Source organism: Zea mays, chromosome 8 (assembly GCF_902167145.1).
Source record: "Zea mays cultivar B73 chromosome 8, Zm-B73-REFERENCE-NAM-5.0, whole genome shotgun sequence".
Lineage (NCBI taxonomy): Eukaryota > Viridiplantae > Streptophyta > Magnoliopsida > Poales > Poaceae > Zea > Zea mays.
Window position 1 is genome coordinate 134,704,094 of NC_050103.1, and position 16,914 is coordinate 134,721,007.

Genomic DNA, 16,914 nt, shown 5'->3' on the forward strand with positions numbered 1-16,914 from the left:
GTAATGTAATGTAGTAAAAAGGGAAAAACTGACTCATAATGGGTCAGTCTGTGAGTTTGTGAAAATCCCTTCCACTATTTAATGAAGAAACTTCAGTTGCTCTGAGCGAACTTTTGCTTTTTTGTTGCTCTTTCTTTATAATCGCTTGATAGTTCGTCTTTGCGCCTAACGCTACCGGCGTTTTTAGAAATAACCGTCGAGCGATAGCTGGTGACACCGGCGTTTTTTAGAGGTAACCGCCGAGCAATAGCTGGTGACACCGGCATTTTAAAGGTAACCGCCGAGTCGTGTTCAATTATGCCAGTGTTTTTAGAGGTAACCACCGAGCGACAGATGATGACACTGACGTTTTAGAGGTAAACACCGAGTCGCGCCTGACTTTATCGGCGTTTTAGAGGTAACCACCGAGTGATGCTTGACACTGTCGGCATTTTTAGAGGTAACCGCCGAGTTATGTCTGAAGTTTCGCTTTCCCGAGTGATGACTTGGCACTTTTTAGAAATAGCGCCCAACCCGGGAAAACCCCATTTATACTCGTGTCGACGTGCGCTTTTGATTTCTGAGCCCTAACTTCACATTTTCGCTTCGAACCACTCATCTGTTTCCCTGATATTCCGCTCCTGTTCGTTCCGCCGGCGAATATGTGATGGCGTCGAAAGGAAAGAGGCAGAGCTCCGCCGTGGCAGTCATCCCGCCCATCGACCCCAACAGTCAGTTGCCATTCGCGGGTAACCATATGTCTGTTATTTCGAAATCTGATTTTCTTCACCTTGTCGATGTTGGGGTTTTACCCCCGAAAGAACTGTGCTCTTGGCGAATTTGTCGCGGGGTTACTGTTCCGACGGAGGACACCCATGAGTTCATCGTCTATGTTACTTTTCTTATCTGCGGCCTTGCTCTCCCTGTTTCTCCCTTCTTCTGTGGCCTCCTTGATTTCTACGATCAGAACTTGACCCACTTGAACCCTAATTCTATCTTGCAAGTTTCCATTTTTATTCATCTGTGTGAAGCCTATCTCGGGATTTTCCCCCATTTCGGCCTCTGGAAGTATCTGTATCATTGTCGGCCTGGGATGGCTGGGAGACAGCACCAGCTCGTTGGCGGCACAAATCTAGAGCTGCGTCGCGGGAGGAAAACAGAGTACCTCGACATCCCCTTCAAGGATAGCATCAAGGGATGGTGCCTCAAGTGGTTCATTGTGGAGAACCACTGCAAGTCCCTTCCCCCGGTCGGGGAGGCAGCCAGATGTTCGTACTCTAAGCTGGGTAGAATCTTCAACCCCTTCGGAGATAATGGAGGCAAAAGTATTGCTTGCCGAGGTCTGCTTGTTGAAAGACAAAGGTCTGACTGTTGAAGCTGTCAAGCTGTGGTCGTTGATTTCGTCTTCAAGAATATTCAGCCTTTGAAGGACAGGGCGTACCCGGCTTATCTGTACCATGGCGCCAATGACTCTACCCGGGTCACAAACAAAAGAATCCCCACTGAAGATCTGGTGAACCGACTGGATATGATTCTGAGGGGCAGAGTGTCAAATGATGGTGCTCCTGTTGCTTATTCTGTCTGGCCTCGCTAATCCCACGGAGGCCGTTGCAACAGCGCCGCTGACCTCGCCCTCGGCTATATATGCCTCAGCCGTCGTAATCTTCGCCTTAACCCAAACTTGGCGTGTATAAGCCACACCGTTGAGGGGAGATCGAGAGAGAGACAAAGAGGAGAACGGGTCGTCGCCATCGACTCACATCGGGTGCGATTCTCCGGCATCGGCGGGTGATCAGGAATTGTCACATGTTCGGTTGGGCAAGTTCGAGGCCGTCGACGAGCGTGTGACCCTTCAGAGCCAGACAAATTGCTCATCGTCGTTCATCCCCGCCGAGAGCTTGTGCCACGTCGAGAATCGACCGCACCACGACATCACCGGAGGTATGAAGTCATCGAATGAGTTCTACTTTGTTCCCTCTACGTGTAGAATAGAATGGAACATGGTTTGGAGCCCTAGGGCGCCAAATCGAGTATCCCATCCATGGCGCCGTCGCGGATGTCCGCCATAGTTCGGTGGGTTGGGGGTGCTGTGGCGGTGGTCATCGGTCTAAAATTGAACGACCTAGATTAGATCGAAGAAACTTGTTCGCTACATACGGTTTCAGCCATAGATCCTAAATCATGCGGACACTGATGATCCTGGTTCGTGTAAGGGTTGATGGCACATAAGGTACCGGTTCAGATGCGATCGGATATAATCCTAGCCGTGGGAGTGTGATCGTGCGGCCAAATAAGTGTTGTAACCCCTTTGTCCTAGAACTTTTGCATAAGAGACCCTAGGGAATTTGCTATTTAACCCGCAGTCTGTCATAGCCTAGGATCCATTCCAGATCAGCCCTGGATTTTGCAAATTGGGGCCTAGCTTATCTATAATTATAGGCCGTCGTCCACAAATTACCCAGAAAAATGAGATAAGCATAGAAATTTAGTTTTAATATGAAAAAATATTCCAAAACCCTATTTAATTCATAATTTACGCATTTTTACTCCGATTTGATCCACTCAAATTACGTTAGCCTCATGGTAAAATTTCATACGTATAAACAGACATTATTTTGTCATGTCACATATTTTTATAGTTAGATAGTAGATATTTATTTAACCTATGTCTAGTAAATTAACATTCCGGTCAATCTGTCTATAATTATAATCTGAACAAAAGATGACCTTTAATCAAGTAGAAACTGGGATTAAAATTAAGTGAAGTAGTTATGTCCTTTCTCGCATTATTTATATTAATTATCATAGAATATATGTTTATCATCCAAAGGTTCGGAAAATCATATCTTTATGACCATAACTCTGATTTTAGTCGTTCTCGAACCTACAATCTCGTAGCATCGCGTAAAATATTATTACATAGTTGTTTTCTCATGTTTGGTGCACTGTTATGTTTATGTACTCCTGGTCTATTTGTATGTATTACTACGAGTAGCAGCGAGGTCACGAGAAACCCGAAGACTAATTTGGTGGAGTACCTGGGATCTCGAGTCTAAGGCAAGTTGTGCCCTTGGTTACTCTTCTTTACCTAATAATGTTCATGTTAATCACTATGACATGCGCAGGTTAATTTGATGGGACCCAATAGGTTTCTCTTGTTTTGTTTACCCCACACCTTGTAGATAAATGAACTATTGGGTAGACTTGCTATTGCTCTACTGAGTTTTGGGGTTAAAGGTTACATCTGAATTATGGTCATGTTCCAATTCTGTTGTTGATTTAATTATTGTTCATGACAAGATTATTGTGTTAATTGGAACATGGAGAACCAGCCGAGAAAACAGTGCTACCACAAGGGTGGTATGGGACGCCCTTGGCTGACTAATTAGGAAAGCTAGTGGAGGACTACCTTACCTAAAAGGGGCAAGGGTGGTAGAGGAGCTGCCGGTATAGGGAGGTTCTCGGGTCGATCATGCTATGATGGCTTTTCGGACGATGGATTCCTATATCGCCCTTCTCAAAAACCGTAACAGGTTTTCTGAAGCTAGTAGAACTTTGTAAAGGCCTCGTAGTGCTACCCTGCCTCGTCTTCTCTGTAGAGATGTATGGGATTCATGACCCTGTGGTAAATGTTTAACACGAATTGTGGGTAAAGATGTGCAACCCATGCAGAGTGTAAAACTGGTATATCAGTCATGCTCACGGTCAAGAGCGGCTCGGACACTCACATGATTAACTTATGGAATTAAACTTAATTTGTCATTTGACTTGCATTGTGAGTTTATCATTAATTATGATTCCTTATTTATTTGGGTTGGTATCTACTTATACTTAGTAACTGCTAATAAAATTTTGATCGACTCTAAAAGCAATGCTCATCTTTAACCATCTTCTTTGGTAAGCCTTACGCTTAACATGAGCCCCCACCGTAAGTGAGCTCGTGCACATTATTCCCCATAACTTGTTGAGCGATGAACATATGTGAGCTCACTCTTGTTGTACTCACATTCCCCTCATGCCAAGAACAAGTACGCAGGATAAGGAGCATGAAGGATGTCGCGATGAGTTCGTGAGAGGACTAGGCCGTCGTCTCCCAGTCAACAATGGTTACGGGATCATTGTCTTTGTATGATATAATTATTTAACTATTGTGTACAGAACTCCATTATATATTATAGATGTGACATTTATTTCTGTACCATGAGTCTCATATGTATGAGACTTGATCTTAGAACACATTTGATTTGTGCCTGGATTTACCCTTAAATCCGGGTGTGACAATGTATGAGTACATGTTCACTTGAATGCAATTTGAAGAATCTAAGTCCATATGAGCTAAAACAGGGTCTGGTAATGCAACTAAGTGTAAAATGCAAAAATGCTTTTTGGACTTAGTTTGAGCTGAATTGAAAATCCTGGCGAAAGAATACAAAAAATGTGAGTTTTCTAGACTTAGTCAATTTGATTATGTGATAACTATATTTGTCTAAGTCATAAGGAAGCTCACAAGAAAATCCAGGTCAAATGGGACAAGTTATGTAAGAAATAGACTTTATTGTGTTGGTCTGAAGTCACCGGACTGGTCCGGTGGTGCACCGGATCAGCTTACCAGAAATCCCAGACTCGGGCCTTCGGCGGCCTGGCACACCGGACCAGGTTCGTGTAAACCGAACTGCCTATACGGACGAACTGCTCAGTCTCAGTATTTATTTTTTATAATTCACTGGATCGATATTATGCACAGTTGTTGGTGCACCGGACAGTGCAGTAACGACTAGCTCCGGGTGCCAACGGCTACTTCAGGGGAGGCAGACACGTGGCGGGTCCAGTGCCCTCCCTGTTTGGAAGTATTCAATCAAGATCCCAAAGACCGTTCCCTATTCCTGGTCCGGTGCGCCAGTCGAGAGCATGTTTTCTGCATTTTTTAAGGAAGATGCAACAACTATGGGGCGTGTTTGGGTTATAAAAAGACTCCTATTTCTACCTCTTTCGGTACCAAAGCACACCAAAAGCTATTGATCACTCCCATACTTGGCCACAACACATTCAAGTCATTCTAGTGAGATCCGAGCACGATTCTGAGCTGTTCTAGTCATTCCGTGAGAGCGTGCTCTTGTATTGTGTGCCTGTGTTTCGCTCTTGTGTGTGTATTATCCTCTCTCTATTGTTATCACTTTGGATTTTTGTAACTTCCATATCTAGCGAGGGCAAAAGTGTTGCGAAGTCGACAACAGAGACCCGGAGAGAAAAACGAGAAAAAAGAATTCTCTGCATCCGGGATGCAAGTATACTCTTTTGCAGCCCCTCACACCACCACCTAGGAGCCTATATAAATAGAAGAAAAACAAATTATCAAAGGATTAATTTGCAAATTTTTATCTATGTTTTAGGTCTTTAGGTGGTGGAAGTGAGTAGCTGTCCAGAAGTGCATTTGCATCCGCGATGTAGTGAAATTTTTTTTTCTAGAGAACGTGGGGTTCGACCGGGCAACTGGCATCGACCTCAGACCTGTACGAAACTGCGACGACGACTTTGCCTATCTATCGGATAAATCTCGGCGAGGAAGATCAACATCCTGCTTTTACCAGCAATCCTGCGCTGACAACGGTCACCGATGCGACGACCGGCGTATGATTATTACTACCACCGGCAGGTGCTCAGCATCAACCCTATTGCTGAACAGATTTGCAGTAGATATAGTTTACAAGAGTAGATAGAGGAGTAACCTGTAACCACTCGTATCTATGCATGGTCGTTGAAAAGACCGTATCGATGTTCTAAAAGAAGTGGCCAAAGAAACCGAAACATCAGAAATAACTGATGAGCCAGCGGTGGCACAGATTAAAGGCAGCTGTTTGGACTGCTCCAGCTGCAATTTATAGAGACAAAAAACACTGTAGAAGCTATAGAAACCAAACAAACAGGCCCGATCCAACAAAGACATAGCAACTGATAATCTATCTGAATACTGAATAGCGTCATGACCATGTCGCAAACAGCTGCAGCTCCACCAAAGCTAGAAAAGAATAGGCCAACACTAGCATGAAAAAAAAACGTGACGGTGCATTCAGCTAATGTCACTACTACAACTACTCCACAAACGAAAACACTCCTCGCATTGTACACACACACACACACACAGAGAGAGAGAGAGAGAGAGCTTCAAGACAGAAGCTGTTGGATGGCCGCCTTCTGGTCGCCTGTTAGGCTAGTGGGGAACTTGATCTGGAACTTGATCCTCAGGCTCCCCTTCCTAGACGGCTCCCTCGTGATCGGCATGCCTTCGCCCGGCACGACTTCTTCGTATGTAGGGCTGACGACCGACTTCACCGGAACGGTCAGGGTCCGCCCGTCCAGAGTCGTCACTTGGACTGTGCAGCCTGTCAATGCCTCCACCAGAGAGATCTTATGAGTGTAGATGAGGTCGTTCCCGTCTCTCCTGAACCTGGGGTGCGCCCGTTCTTCTACTATGAACACCAGATCCGATGGCACAACGTTGCGTGCCTCGTTGCCTTTCTCGGGAAAGGTTATCTTTGTGCCCTTCTTCCATCCTGGCTTGATGTCGATCGTCAGGATCTCCTCACGGTTTGTTGGTCTCCTTTACACACAAAAAAAAAATGAAATGTACTCTCAAAACAGGATAGGAAAATAATGAGATTGGTTAGCCATCCAGCACCAGTTTCACAAATAAACACGTGTCAATCATATAAACAAACATATGGTGTTTCTCAGCAGGGGCAAACAAACAAACTGCATCTATATCGTGATGTCTTGAGCTGTGTATGTTTCACAAAGCACCACGTCGCTGCAATCTTTAAAATTAGTTCAGAAGCCAATTTGTCACAGCCGATCCCTTTCTTGTCAAATTGGCCTTGCCACATAATGATAACTATATTGCTAAAAGGCAAGCACATGATGGGAGTATGAAACTGTACACCAATCGTTGCTGGTCCAAAGTCACTGAAAGCATGTGTTTCAATATTAGAAGATGATAGCACATTCAGCCTCAATTAAGTAGAGATATCCAGTCTTTAAGAAATACTTGTATTCTCCATAGTTGTGTACTTGTGTTTCATACTTTAATCAGAATCACAGGTCCCTCAATGTCCATGTGAAATATTTTATTTTCCATCATGAACTAGCTACTTCATTCAAAACGAGTAACATATCAAATATTCATAATTCAACAAGTGCTCCCATCAGTATTCATGTGTTCAGTACCCATGAAGTAATAAACGCAATACATTAAATCCAAAAAAAACTGCACCACAATAGATCAACCCTGAGTTCAGACATTAGTCACAGCTGTCCACCTCCAGCGATTTTTACTAAATCAGTAAATCATCAGTCCAATTTAAAAGTGTGGCTAGCAAAATTATGAATGCTTCTGGACGCTCTAATATCCTTGTACTGTGTGTGCGTTTAGGACAGAAACTCAGCCTCTTAGTCCCTGTACTGAAGAAGCTACTGTCTTACCCCAACCATTTTGCGTTATGAGTTATGACATCTATAATTTGAACCCTTCAAACTACATTTTGAGTTGAATCTTTAACTGCAGCTGTAAGCATGAGGTAGGGCATCATTACAGTCGCACAAGTTAATGGTCAAATACATGGATACGAAATTGTCAAGAAATCCTACCAACGATATTTATGTGGCATTCTAGAAATAGCAAGGAAGCGAGGCTGCTGATATTTGGAATTGTTTTAGGTCACAACATGAATTCTTTATTTATTTATTTTGGTTGGTAATAAAAATAGACAAGGTAACGAGAACAGCCAATAACAAGGAAAAGCATCACCAAACGCAATCCTGTTAGCAATGTCCCAAAATGCATACTCATGAGGATAAAACAAAAACAGGATAGAAAACATGATTAACTCAAATAACCACTCCTTTTAAAAAAAACTCAAGCAAATCACTTCATTTCAAAAAAAAAATCAAGAAAATCATAGTGCAAGAATTAAGAACAGAGCATAGATGTTGAGCTGGACATAAATTGGATATCCCAATGTGGAACAAATTATGCAGTATGCACCGTCATGCCACCATCATATCATATCCGAAGAATATTGCCAACTCCATATGAATCAAGAATGATGGTTAAGATTAAAAGCTAACAACAGAGTCAGCATGGCCACCTTGGGAAGCACATCATAGAGCTCTGGTTAAAGTGCATAGGACAAGGTCAGAATACCTTGTTTAGCGCCCAAAAGAATCAGAAAGTATCAAGGGGCAACAAAAGCTGAAATGACGCCATTATTCAGTACATGAGAGTTGTGGAGAAATAAGATTGATGCAGACTTGAGCCAATATGATAAATCAGACAGCAAAGCTGTGGTCATTTGCCTATGAGTGAGTGCCGGTGTGCACTCAGCCCACCAGCCTGACTATGCAGAAATCAGTTGCAAAGTATGTACACTATGAGACCATAGATGCCTCTGATAAATTCTTAATGCGTTTAGGTGCACATGTTCCATGGGTGGTGATGATAGAGTATTGTTTGCTTGCACGCGTGTGTATGCCTTATACACAATTACTGTCATAACAGAAAGGCGACATAAGACAGATTAAACCACACTTTTTTGTTCTTGCCTTATCTCCACCTCTTTAGTCATGTCTACTATCCCCCTCAAGTTTTTCTCTCTGGTTAACCTTTCCTCTCATGCTCCTCAGTTTCGTTGCCCTAAAAATTCTAATGTGCAAGCACAATGTGCCAATCGAAGTCAAAACTCAGAGGGAAGATTGGGTTTTTGGGACTCCAAATAATATGATTCGCACTTTTGCCACTTGAAAAGTGCGGCATGTTTTGAGTCCTATTTTTGCTATGTCAATGTTACAACGGCAAAAGTGCGAAGCACAAGCACACTATTTGGAATCCCAAAAATCCAATTTTCTCCTTTACAGAAGAACAGAATGCTAGAACATGTGGTCAATCTGTATTCTGCAGGAAACAAATTGGGCAAGTAATCTGCGGTCTCACCCGGTGGCGTCAAGGACATCCCTAGAGATCTTCATCTTCTTAGTGGCCCCTTTGTACAGGTCCTCCAAGGTGCAAGCCAGCGGCCGCTCGATCGGCGGCGCCTTCCTCTGCGACGCCGCGCTCGACGCCTCCCCTGCCCCAGCAGCGCCGCCGAACATCGGGAACCCGGAGGGGACGCCGCCGCCGGGGGTACGGGGGCCTGCCCCAGCAAACCCGCCGCCGAATATCTCGGAGAAGATCTCCTCGGCGCTCCTCGTGTTGAAGCGGAACCTGTGGACGCCGGCGCCGGCGCCGTGCGTGGAGGCGGCGGGCGGAGGCGCGCCGGCCTTGAGGCCTTCCTCGCCGTACTGGTCGTAGATGGCTCGCTTCTGCGGGTCGCTGAGCACCTGCGAGAGGGGAGCCAACAGGTCAAGCAGATGGGGTTTCCCGACGGTAATGGAGGACGAGGGGAGGGATGTGTACGGACGTCGTAGGCCTCGGAGACCTGCTTGAAGAGGGTGTCGGCCTGCGGCGTAGGGTTCTTATCGGGATGGTACTTCATGGCTAGGCGGCGGTAGGCCTTCTTGAGCTCGTCGTCGGTGGCGCCGCGGCCGACGCCCAGCACCTTGTAGTAGTCCACCCCCATCGGCGGCGACTGCTGTTGCTAGCACCTAGCAGGCGGGCGGGGGGCCGGTTTTCCGCTGTTCCCAAACTGACGAGGTTTTTGGATTTTGGTTGGTACATGTAATTGGCCGGTTGTTTTGCTTTAATGCTCTTCTATCCTACGATTTTTTATCTTTCCTTTTTTTGTGTATGTGTGGGGTGTTTGGTGTGTATGTGTGGGGGTGAGGGGTTCGATACTCACCTCTTTGAGTTCAAATATATTCAATTCTCTATAATTTCTTATACCCGACTTGCTAGTTGCTACTGTTATAAGGCTATGGTCATAAGATCGTAATATGGCGTGTAAAACATTGTTTTGTATTTGTTTACATGTTGGAGTTTTAAAATAAGAGATGAGGATAAGTAAGCTACTAGAGATAATCTAAGACGGGTGCCCGCGGCTACCGTTGGTCATTCGTGACCGCTGACATGGCACTATTAGCGATTAGTACTACAGTGTTTGTTGTTATTGTTCAGCACCAATCGGTATTGGTTACCTACTGATGACATGGTGTGATCTTATTGGTTGACGCTGTTTTCTCCGTTTTGATTTTTTTTAAAAAAAATCAACTTATAAGTAGAGGGAGTGTTTGAGCTCACTCACACAACTCACACTTATATTTTTTTTTCTTCCACCATTTCATACTCATCTCACCCTCATTTTATTCAAACAAAGCGTTGTTGCAATGTCTTCGTTCAGCTCGGACATCGACATAATCAAAGAAGAAGTGATCAGGTTGATGTAGCAAACTTTAATGCAGCAGGCGGTGGAGTTTGCCTTTGAGTCTTCCATATTGAGGAGGCGAACAAGATAACATCAAAGATATATCGACTACAACTGTGTATCCAACCACGACTGGTTGATCCAAGACTATTTTAACGACCTGTGCATCTACCCGTTGTTTTATTTTTGTTAAAGGTACCATATGCGGAGGAGCATCTTCCTTCACGTCTTGGAGAGGTTGAAATATTATATTAACTTTGATTATAGACGTACCAGATTCTAATTATAATAATAATTATAGACAAATTCTAATTATAAACGTATCAGATTAAAATATTATATTAACTTTGATTAGAAAAGTTAATCTAATAAACATAAGTTAAATAAATATTTAATTATTTATGAAAACATGTGACAATATAAAAATAATGTTACTAATGCGTAGGCAATATTAATACGAAGTAACACGACTTGATCATGTTAAAACAGATGTGTAATGCCAAAAATATCATATATTTAGTATTAAAAAAAGTGGATTAAATGACGTGGGCATGTTCTGCTGATTGGTTGGCTCGGGACTATATAGAGGTTCGCGGGTACAGAGGATCGAATATTCGAATAGAAGAGATTTGGTGTAGTCATCATCAAATTTGTCTTCTTTCTTAAAAAATAGTGGATATTAGCCATGGGGAGAAAGAAAGGAGAGGGAATCAGCCAAAAAGAGGAGGCTCAGTCGCAGTAGGGGTAGATACCGATGAGGAAGAAGGGCTGCGCCATACTTAAGTGAAAATGAAAAAAAAAAGACGAAACAATGGAAGACGCACCAGAGAAGGTGTTCGCCGGAGTCAGAGTTTTTTTTAAGATTAGCAACATTGATCCGAATGATAATCCGGAAATGAAGCTCTCGCGAGCAAGTCGTGGGCGGTGACCTGGGATGCCTTTGGAGATAAATGGATAGTAAGTAATTGCTCGTCAGGGTTGGAGAGATTTTCGAACTTCGGTGAACGATTGTGGGAGCTACAGATAAAATATTGTGAAACTATTATGTTCTAGAATGTGCTCACTTAGGAGAATCTGGGCATGTATATATAGGGTGGGTTGAGTTTATCCAAAATTAGAATAAATTCAAATTTAAAGATTCATTAATTTCAGAAAATGTAGAAATTCATTTTTAATGTACAACAAAATCTAAAGGCTCCAAAAAATTATAGGAAATTTTCTAGAAATATTTTGACACATAACGAACTCAATTAAACTATTTAGAACTTATAAATATATTTTTAAGTGTCTCAAATAAATATATTTTGCTTTATGAAAAAAAGGAAAATACTCAAAAAATATGGATATTTATTGAAGACTTCTATGAGATATATTAGCATGTTTAAAGACATTTTGCACTTAGAAACACTATGAAATGCCATGAATGCAACACTTAGTTTAACCTTATGATTCATTTTAACTGGTTTATAATAAAAGGAATATATATATATATAACTATAATTTTTATTCCAAACCACTCAAAACTTATCAAATTGAACTTATTTTTTTTTAAATGTCCCTTAAAAAAATAGGGTGTTACATAGAGGCCCAAACGTATGGGCTTCAGTGAAGATCAATCCCATTATTCCTCGTTTGACTGTGAAGGCATCTTGGTAGGGTTCAAGAGTATGGTCTTCCTCGAGCACTGAGAACCTTTAGGTTAAAAGGCTATTAGTAAGAGTATACATATAAATAGCAAGTGTGCTACAAGATGGAGATTCGTCTTAATCATCGGCGTTGTCTCTCTCTAGGGTTACGGACAACCAAGATATCGTCGGTCTGGCATGCGCGATGTTAGTACATCGATATCATTGGTGTTTTGTCTACACATGTGTGGATATCACGGAGTCATGGCGATGGTAATGACATCGATGAATAAAGAACGTCAGACAGTGGCGGATCCAGGAATGAATCAAAGGAAGGGCTACTAAGCCAACAAATCGTGACGCTGGTGGTCTGATGGTAGGCGGCTTGTACCTTGTGATGGGCAACTTGACCAATTAGCTATTGTCGCCTGCCGATCTAGAGCTTGGGCGGGAGTGTCTGTCGACCATAGTCGCGCCATGGTGTAGATGGAGGGCAACCACCAGTCAGACAACAGCGTGCTGCTTGTCGATCTAGAGCCTGGGTATGGGCGTTTGTCAACCGTAGTCGTGCCATAGAGTAGATCGAGGGTAACCACCAGTCAGACAACAATGTGTCCATGACTAACAGATACCACGTATGTCAGACATCAGATGACTAAGGTTAGGACACATAATAGGACAAGGTCGTTGTCATGGTGCACGTGTGCTGGATAAGGATATTTAATCTCTTGTTGTCTTTACGCACCAGTCACTAACAACTGAGTCGTTAATATGGCATTTTATGTGACATCGCTCGTAAAAACGGCAAAAACATAGATTGTCATGTTAGATGTGGACATAACTGATACGCGACGACTTACAGAGTGGAACATTTGAGTTAGTCTAAAAATCTACGACTATCTTTAACACACGGCGGCCGGGCGTGGCTGCAGCCCCGGCAGCCCCCTTTGAATCCGCCCCTGACGTCAGGAGTGCATGTTAACATGTTGCTTCTATTGGTATGGAAGGACGGAAGACTACTACATTACCATACTTTTCTTGCACTGCATGTATAAGTCTAGTGGTGACTATTCATGATCACTTAAACCATGTTTCAAACCCTAAAACTAATAGGTAGTCGTTAAATTTAGCTAAGAGATTTAAAACAAGTCATTTAATAGACCAACTGAAGTAGCCATTTGCTCTGGCTAACTCTCTACAGATCCGAGGAGAAAATGCGTCGTAAGGCAAAGAAAAAATGGCGTTCGGTCCCATGGGCCGACTCTTCTTCCTCCCGTGCCATCCCCCCACCCTCCTATGGCGATTGTTGTGTTGCCGCATGGGCAAATGTTGTTGGGCCGGTTTCTTCGCGGCTTCCCCTGGCCCAGGGCTACAGTGCCCTGTCTCGCGCTGCGGATCGGCCCTCGGATCCGCGATTGACTTGGAGTGGGTGGAGCCCGGGGGTGTCACCGCTCCCTGTTCGGTCTCACATCTCCATGCACGAGTCGTCTCCCCCGTCGTCTACTCCGCCTGAAAACCCTACATCCAGGTTAGGGTTTCCTTTGGATTTCATCGGATCACACTCGTTTCCCCATTGCGCCGCCTTCCTCTCGCATCTCTGGTCTCTCCCGGTCTCGGCGCGGTCTAGTTTTAGCGGAGGGTGGTGTGTTTCTTCCTTTCGCCCGCTGGTGGTTGAAGAGGAGTGGCCTCGTTTGGGATCCGGTGGTTTTCGAAGCCCTTCGAAAGATTCTGCGATGGATCCGAAGAGCAAGAATCCTCAGAACCCCCAGTGGGATCGATGGGGTCCTAAAGAAAATCCGCAGGGGCCTTAATCTTGGAACAGGGCAAGAAACCTCAGTTGGAAATTGAAGCCTACACTCGGAAAAGCTGAGCAGCAAGAGGGTTTGTTGTCCCCTTCCCCCGGCGAAGGAACTCAAACAGGTAACCCTATCGTTTCTCCTTTACCTCTGAAGAAAGATGTCGATCTTGTTCGTCCTGCTTTCTGTCAGAAATGTGGAGTTGAAGGGCATCATGCTAGAAATTGCTTTAACGCATTGTGGTGTGATATCTGTCGCAAGGAGACTCATGTTACATCTCGTTGTGTTCTGCCTAAGCAAAACAAACCCACCATGCCCATAGTTGGTATGGCAGTAGATGGGTTAGGGTTTTACCTGTCTCATTTCGCTAAACCATTGACCAAAAAACCAAAAAGGGTTTTCATCGGTCTGGTTAAAGTGTTTGAGGGGTTAGTATCGGCAGAAGATCTTGAAAGAGATTTTGGTTTTCATTTCCCTTGGGGTAAGATGTGGAAGGCTACTAAATGTCATTCTGGATTTCTGATGCAATTCCCCTCCCAAGAACGTCTTGATGAAATGATCAGTTTCCCTGAGCTTAAGATGAAGATGTCTGGTGCCAAGATTGCTGTTGTGCCTTGGAGTTCTCGGGCCAAGCCCAAGTCTAGACTCCATACTGTGTGGGTTATTGCTGAGAATGTCCCTGAGGAGCTACAAAATTATCAGTTGATTTGTGAAATTGGCTCAATGATTGGGGTTGTTGAGGAAGTTGACCTCATGTCCTTGGATTCTGATGATATTGTGAGATTCAAAATCCACATAAAGAGCGTGGCCATGATTCCTCGTGTGGTGGAAGTGGCAGTCAAGCCCTTTCTATATGATATCTTCTTTAGAATTGAGTCAATCTGTGATGAGGGTTGGAATGATGATTCAGTGAACCTAGGCAAGAGAGCTTCTGTTCAAATTCATGGGATCAATGACCCATTATTTGACAAGTCTGGGAAAAAAACCTAGAAATGTGGAAGAAGAAACCCTTGATGCTGATCTTACTCCTATCCCAAATTGGGGGAGTCTTCTTCTCAAGGCAAAGAGTCTGCCAAACTTTTTGAACCCAACCTTGAGATTCCCAAAAACATTTCTGATGAGGATCAGAAACTTGATAACCTCAGTGATGAGAAAGTTGATTTTGACCCAAATGAAGATGATCTGCTGAGTTCTCAAGATCTTGAAGAATTTGCTAAAGACATGGAGGAGGACCAAATAGACTTTCAGTCCAAAATTGGTGTTATGATCTTGATCCCCCCCAATGGTGAGGATTTACAGAAAGTGAAAGGTAAAAAACCTCTGGACATGCCCACCAACATCTCAGATGGCATCAGAAAAAGCTCTAGGCTCGAGAAGAATGAAGATGTGAAGGTGGCCGATAAAGCTATTTTCAGAGCTGAAGCCAAAGATGCTTTCCTCAACAAAGGTATGTACACTAACTCTTTTCCTCTGCTTGATTCTAATAATGTTGACTTGCTAGATATAGCTAATAAATTAGGAGTTTCTTTGGGTCCCTCTAAATCTGCTGCAATAGATAATCTGGAGTTGATCAAAGGCCTGGAACTTTCCAGAAAAATTCTGGCAATCCAAGCTTGTAAAAAAATTCAACTTTGGAGGTCCCCCCCTTGTTGATCACAAAGACGTGGACAACAGTGTCCATGATGATTCTGATATAAACAATGATCATGACTTCCTGGATGTTATGATTTTAAGAAAAGGAAGGAAAATAAAACATCGGAAAAAAACAACCAAAAAAAAGCTTCCCCAAAAAATAGGTATACACCTACTAAAAATTGGGTGTTTGATCTTTCTGACCTCCCCCCAGATCCATTTGAAATGATAGGCTTTATCTGGAATTGTCAGGGGCTGGGTCGAAGTGCTAAGTTTGATTTCTTGAGAGAAATCATTAGGGATGAAAAATTTGATTTTATTGGTTTACAGGAAACTAAAAAAAATCAATTCAATGATTCTCTCTTGTCCTCACTTGCTGGTAATAAAATTTTTGTCTGGTTCTCCTCTCCACCTAATGGGAGATCGGGTGGCCTTTTAGTGGGCTTTAACTCTGAGGTGTTTGATGTCAGAGAATTTGAAGCTGGCAAGTTTTTGATTCGCACTCTTGTTCTTCACAGAGAAAAAATCTTATTTGGAATTTTGTCAATGTGTATGGGGCTGCTCAAAAGGAACATAAAGCCGATTCCTCAGTGAACTGTCTGCAGTTTGTTCGAGAAGTCAGGTCCCCTTGCTTATTGGTGGTGACTTTAATATCCTCAGAAAAGATGAGGAAAAAATAAACCGGGCGATCTCAACAAGTGGAGCTCCTTGTTTAATAGTATAATAGACCATCATGGTCTAGTGGAATTTGAATTAAAAAACAGATTGTATACGTGGTCTAACAATCGTAGTGATCCTACGTTTGAAAAGCTAGATAGATTCTTGGCCAGTCCTGACTAGGATCTTGCTTATAACAATATCAGCGTTCTTGGTTTGAATAGATCCTTCTCGGATCATGCTCCCCTTTGTCTTCAAACTGATGCTATCCCCATCGCGCGTAAAGACTTTAGATATGAGCTGTGCTGGAAGCTTAGACCGGACTTTCACAACTTAGTGAAAAGTAATTGGTCTCTCCCAGTGGGTGCGACCCATAGCCTTGATGTGTGGAAGCTGAAATTGAAACGGCTGAGACAAAAGCTTGAAGGTTGGAATAATAATATTGTAGGACACTACAAGAAGCTGAAAAAAGATCTGATTTCAAAAATTGACACCCTTGATAAAATCAGTGAAACTTCGGGTTTATCAGATGCTGATAGATTTGTTAAACTTGACCTGGAATCTAACCTCAAGAAGATTGTTGATGTGGAAAACATTAGCCTTAGACAGAAAGCTAGAGATAAGTTCTTGATTGATGGTGATGAGAACTCTAAATACTTCCATTTGCTAGCTAAGCATAAAAAGAGGAAACTTAAGATCTTAACTCTTTCTCATTGTGATATTTTGGCGCATGATGATCATGGCATTAACTAGCTGGCGACTTCTTTCTATAAAGACCTCTTTGGCCCTTCTCAAGATTCAAGTATTTCATTTGATAATTTGGACATGAAACAGCTTGAGGAGGAGGACAAAGACCTTCTTATTAGTCCTTTCTCT

At 43.1% G+C, this 16,914-nt stretch overlaps 1 protein-coding gene across 1 annotated transcript; it reads right to left on the minus strand.

Moving 5' to 3' along the window:
* Positions 1–6,124: 6,124 nt before the first annotated feature.
* Positions 6,125–9,678, minus strand: LOC100283703 (uncharacterized). Its single transcript, NM_001156602.2, has 3 exons — positions 9,429–9,678; positions 8,963–9,348; positions 6,125–6,577 (listed from the first exon to the last, which is right to left on the minus strand). Exons 1-3 carry the CDS (start codon positions 9,585–9,587, stop codon positions 6,142–6,144), a joined length of 981 nt encoding a protein of 326 aa, NP_001150074.2. The 5' UTR covers positions 9,588–9,678; the 3' UTR covers positions 6,125–6,141.
* Positions 9,679–16,914: the final 7,236 nt, after the last annotated feature.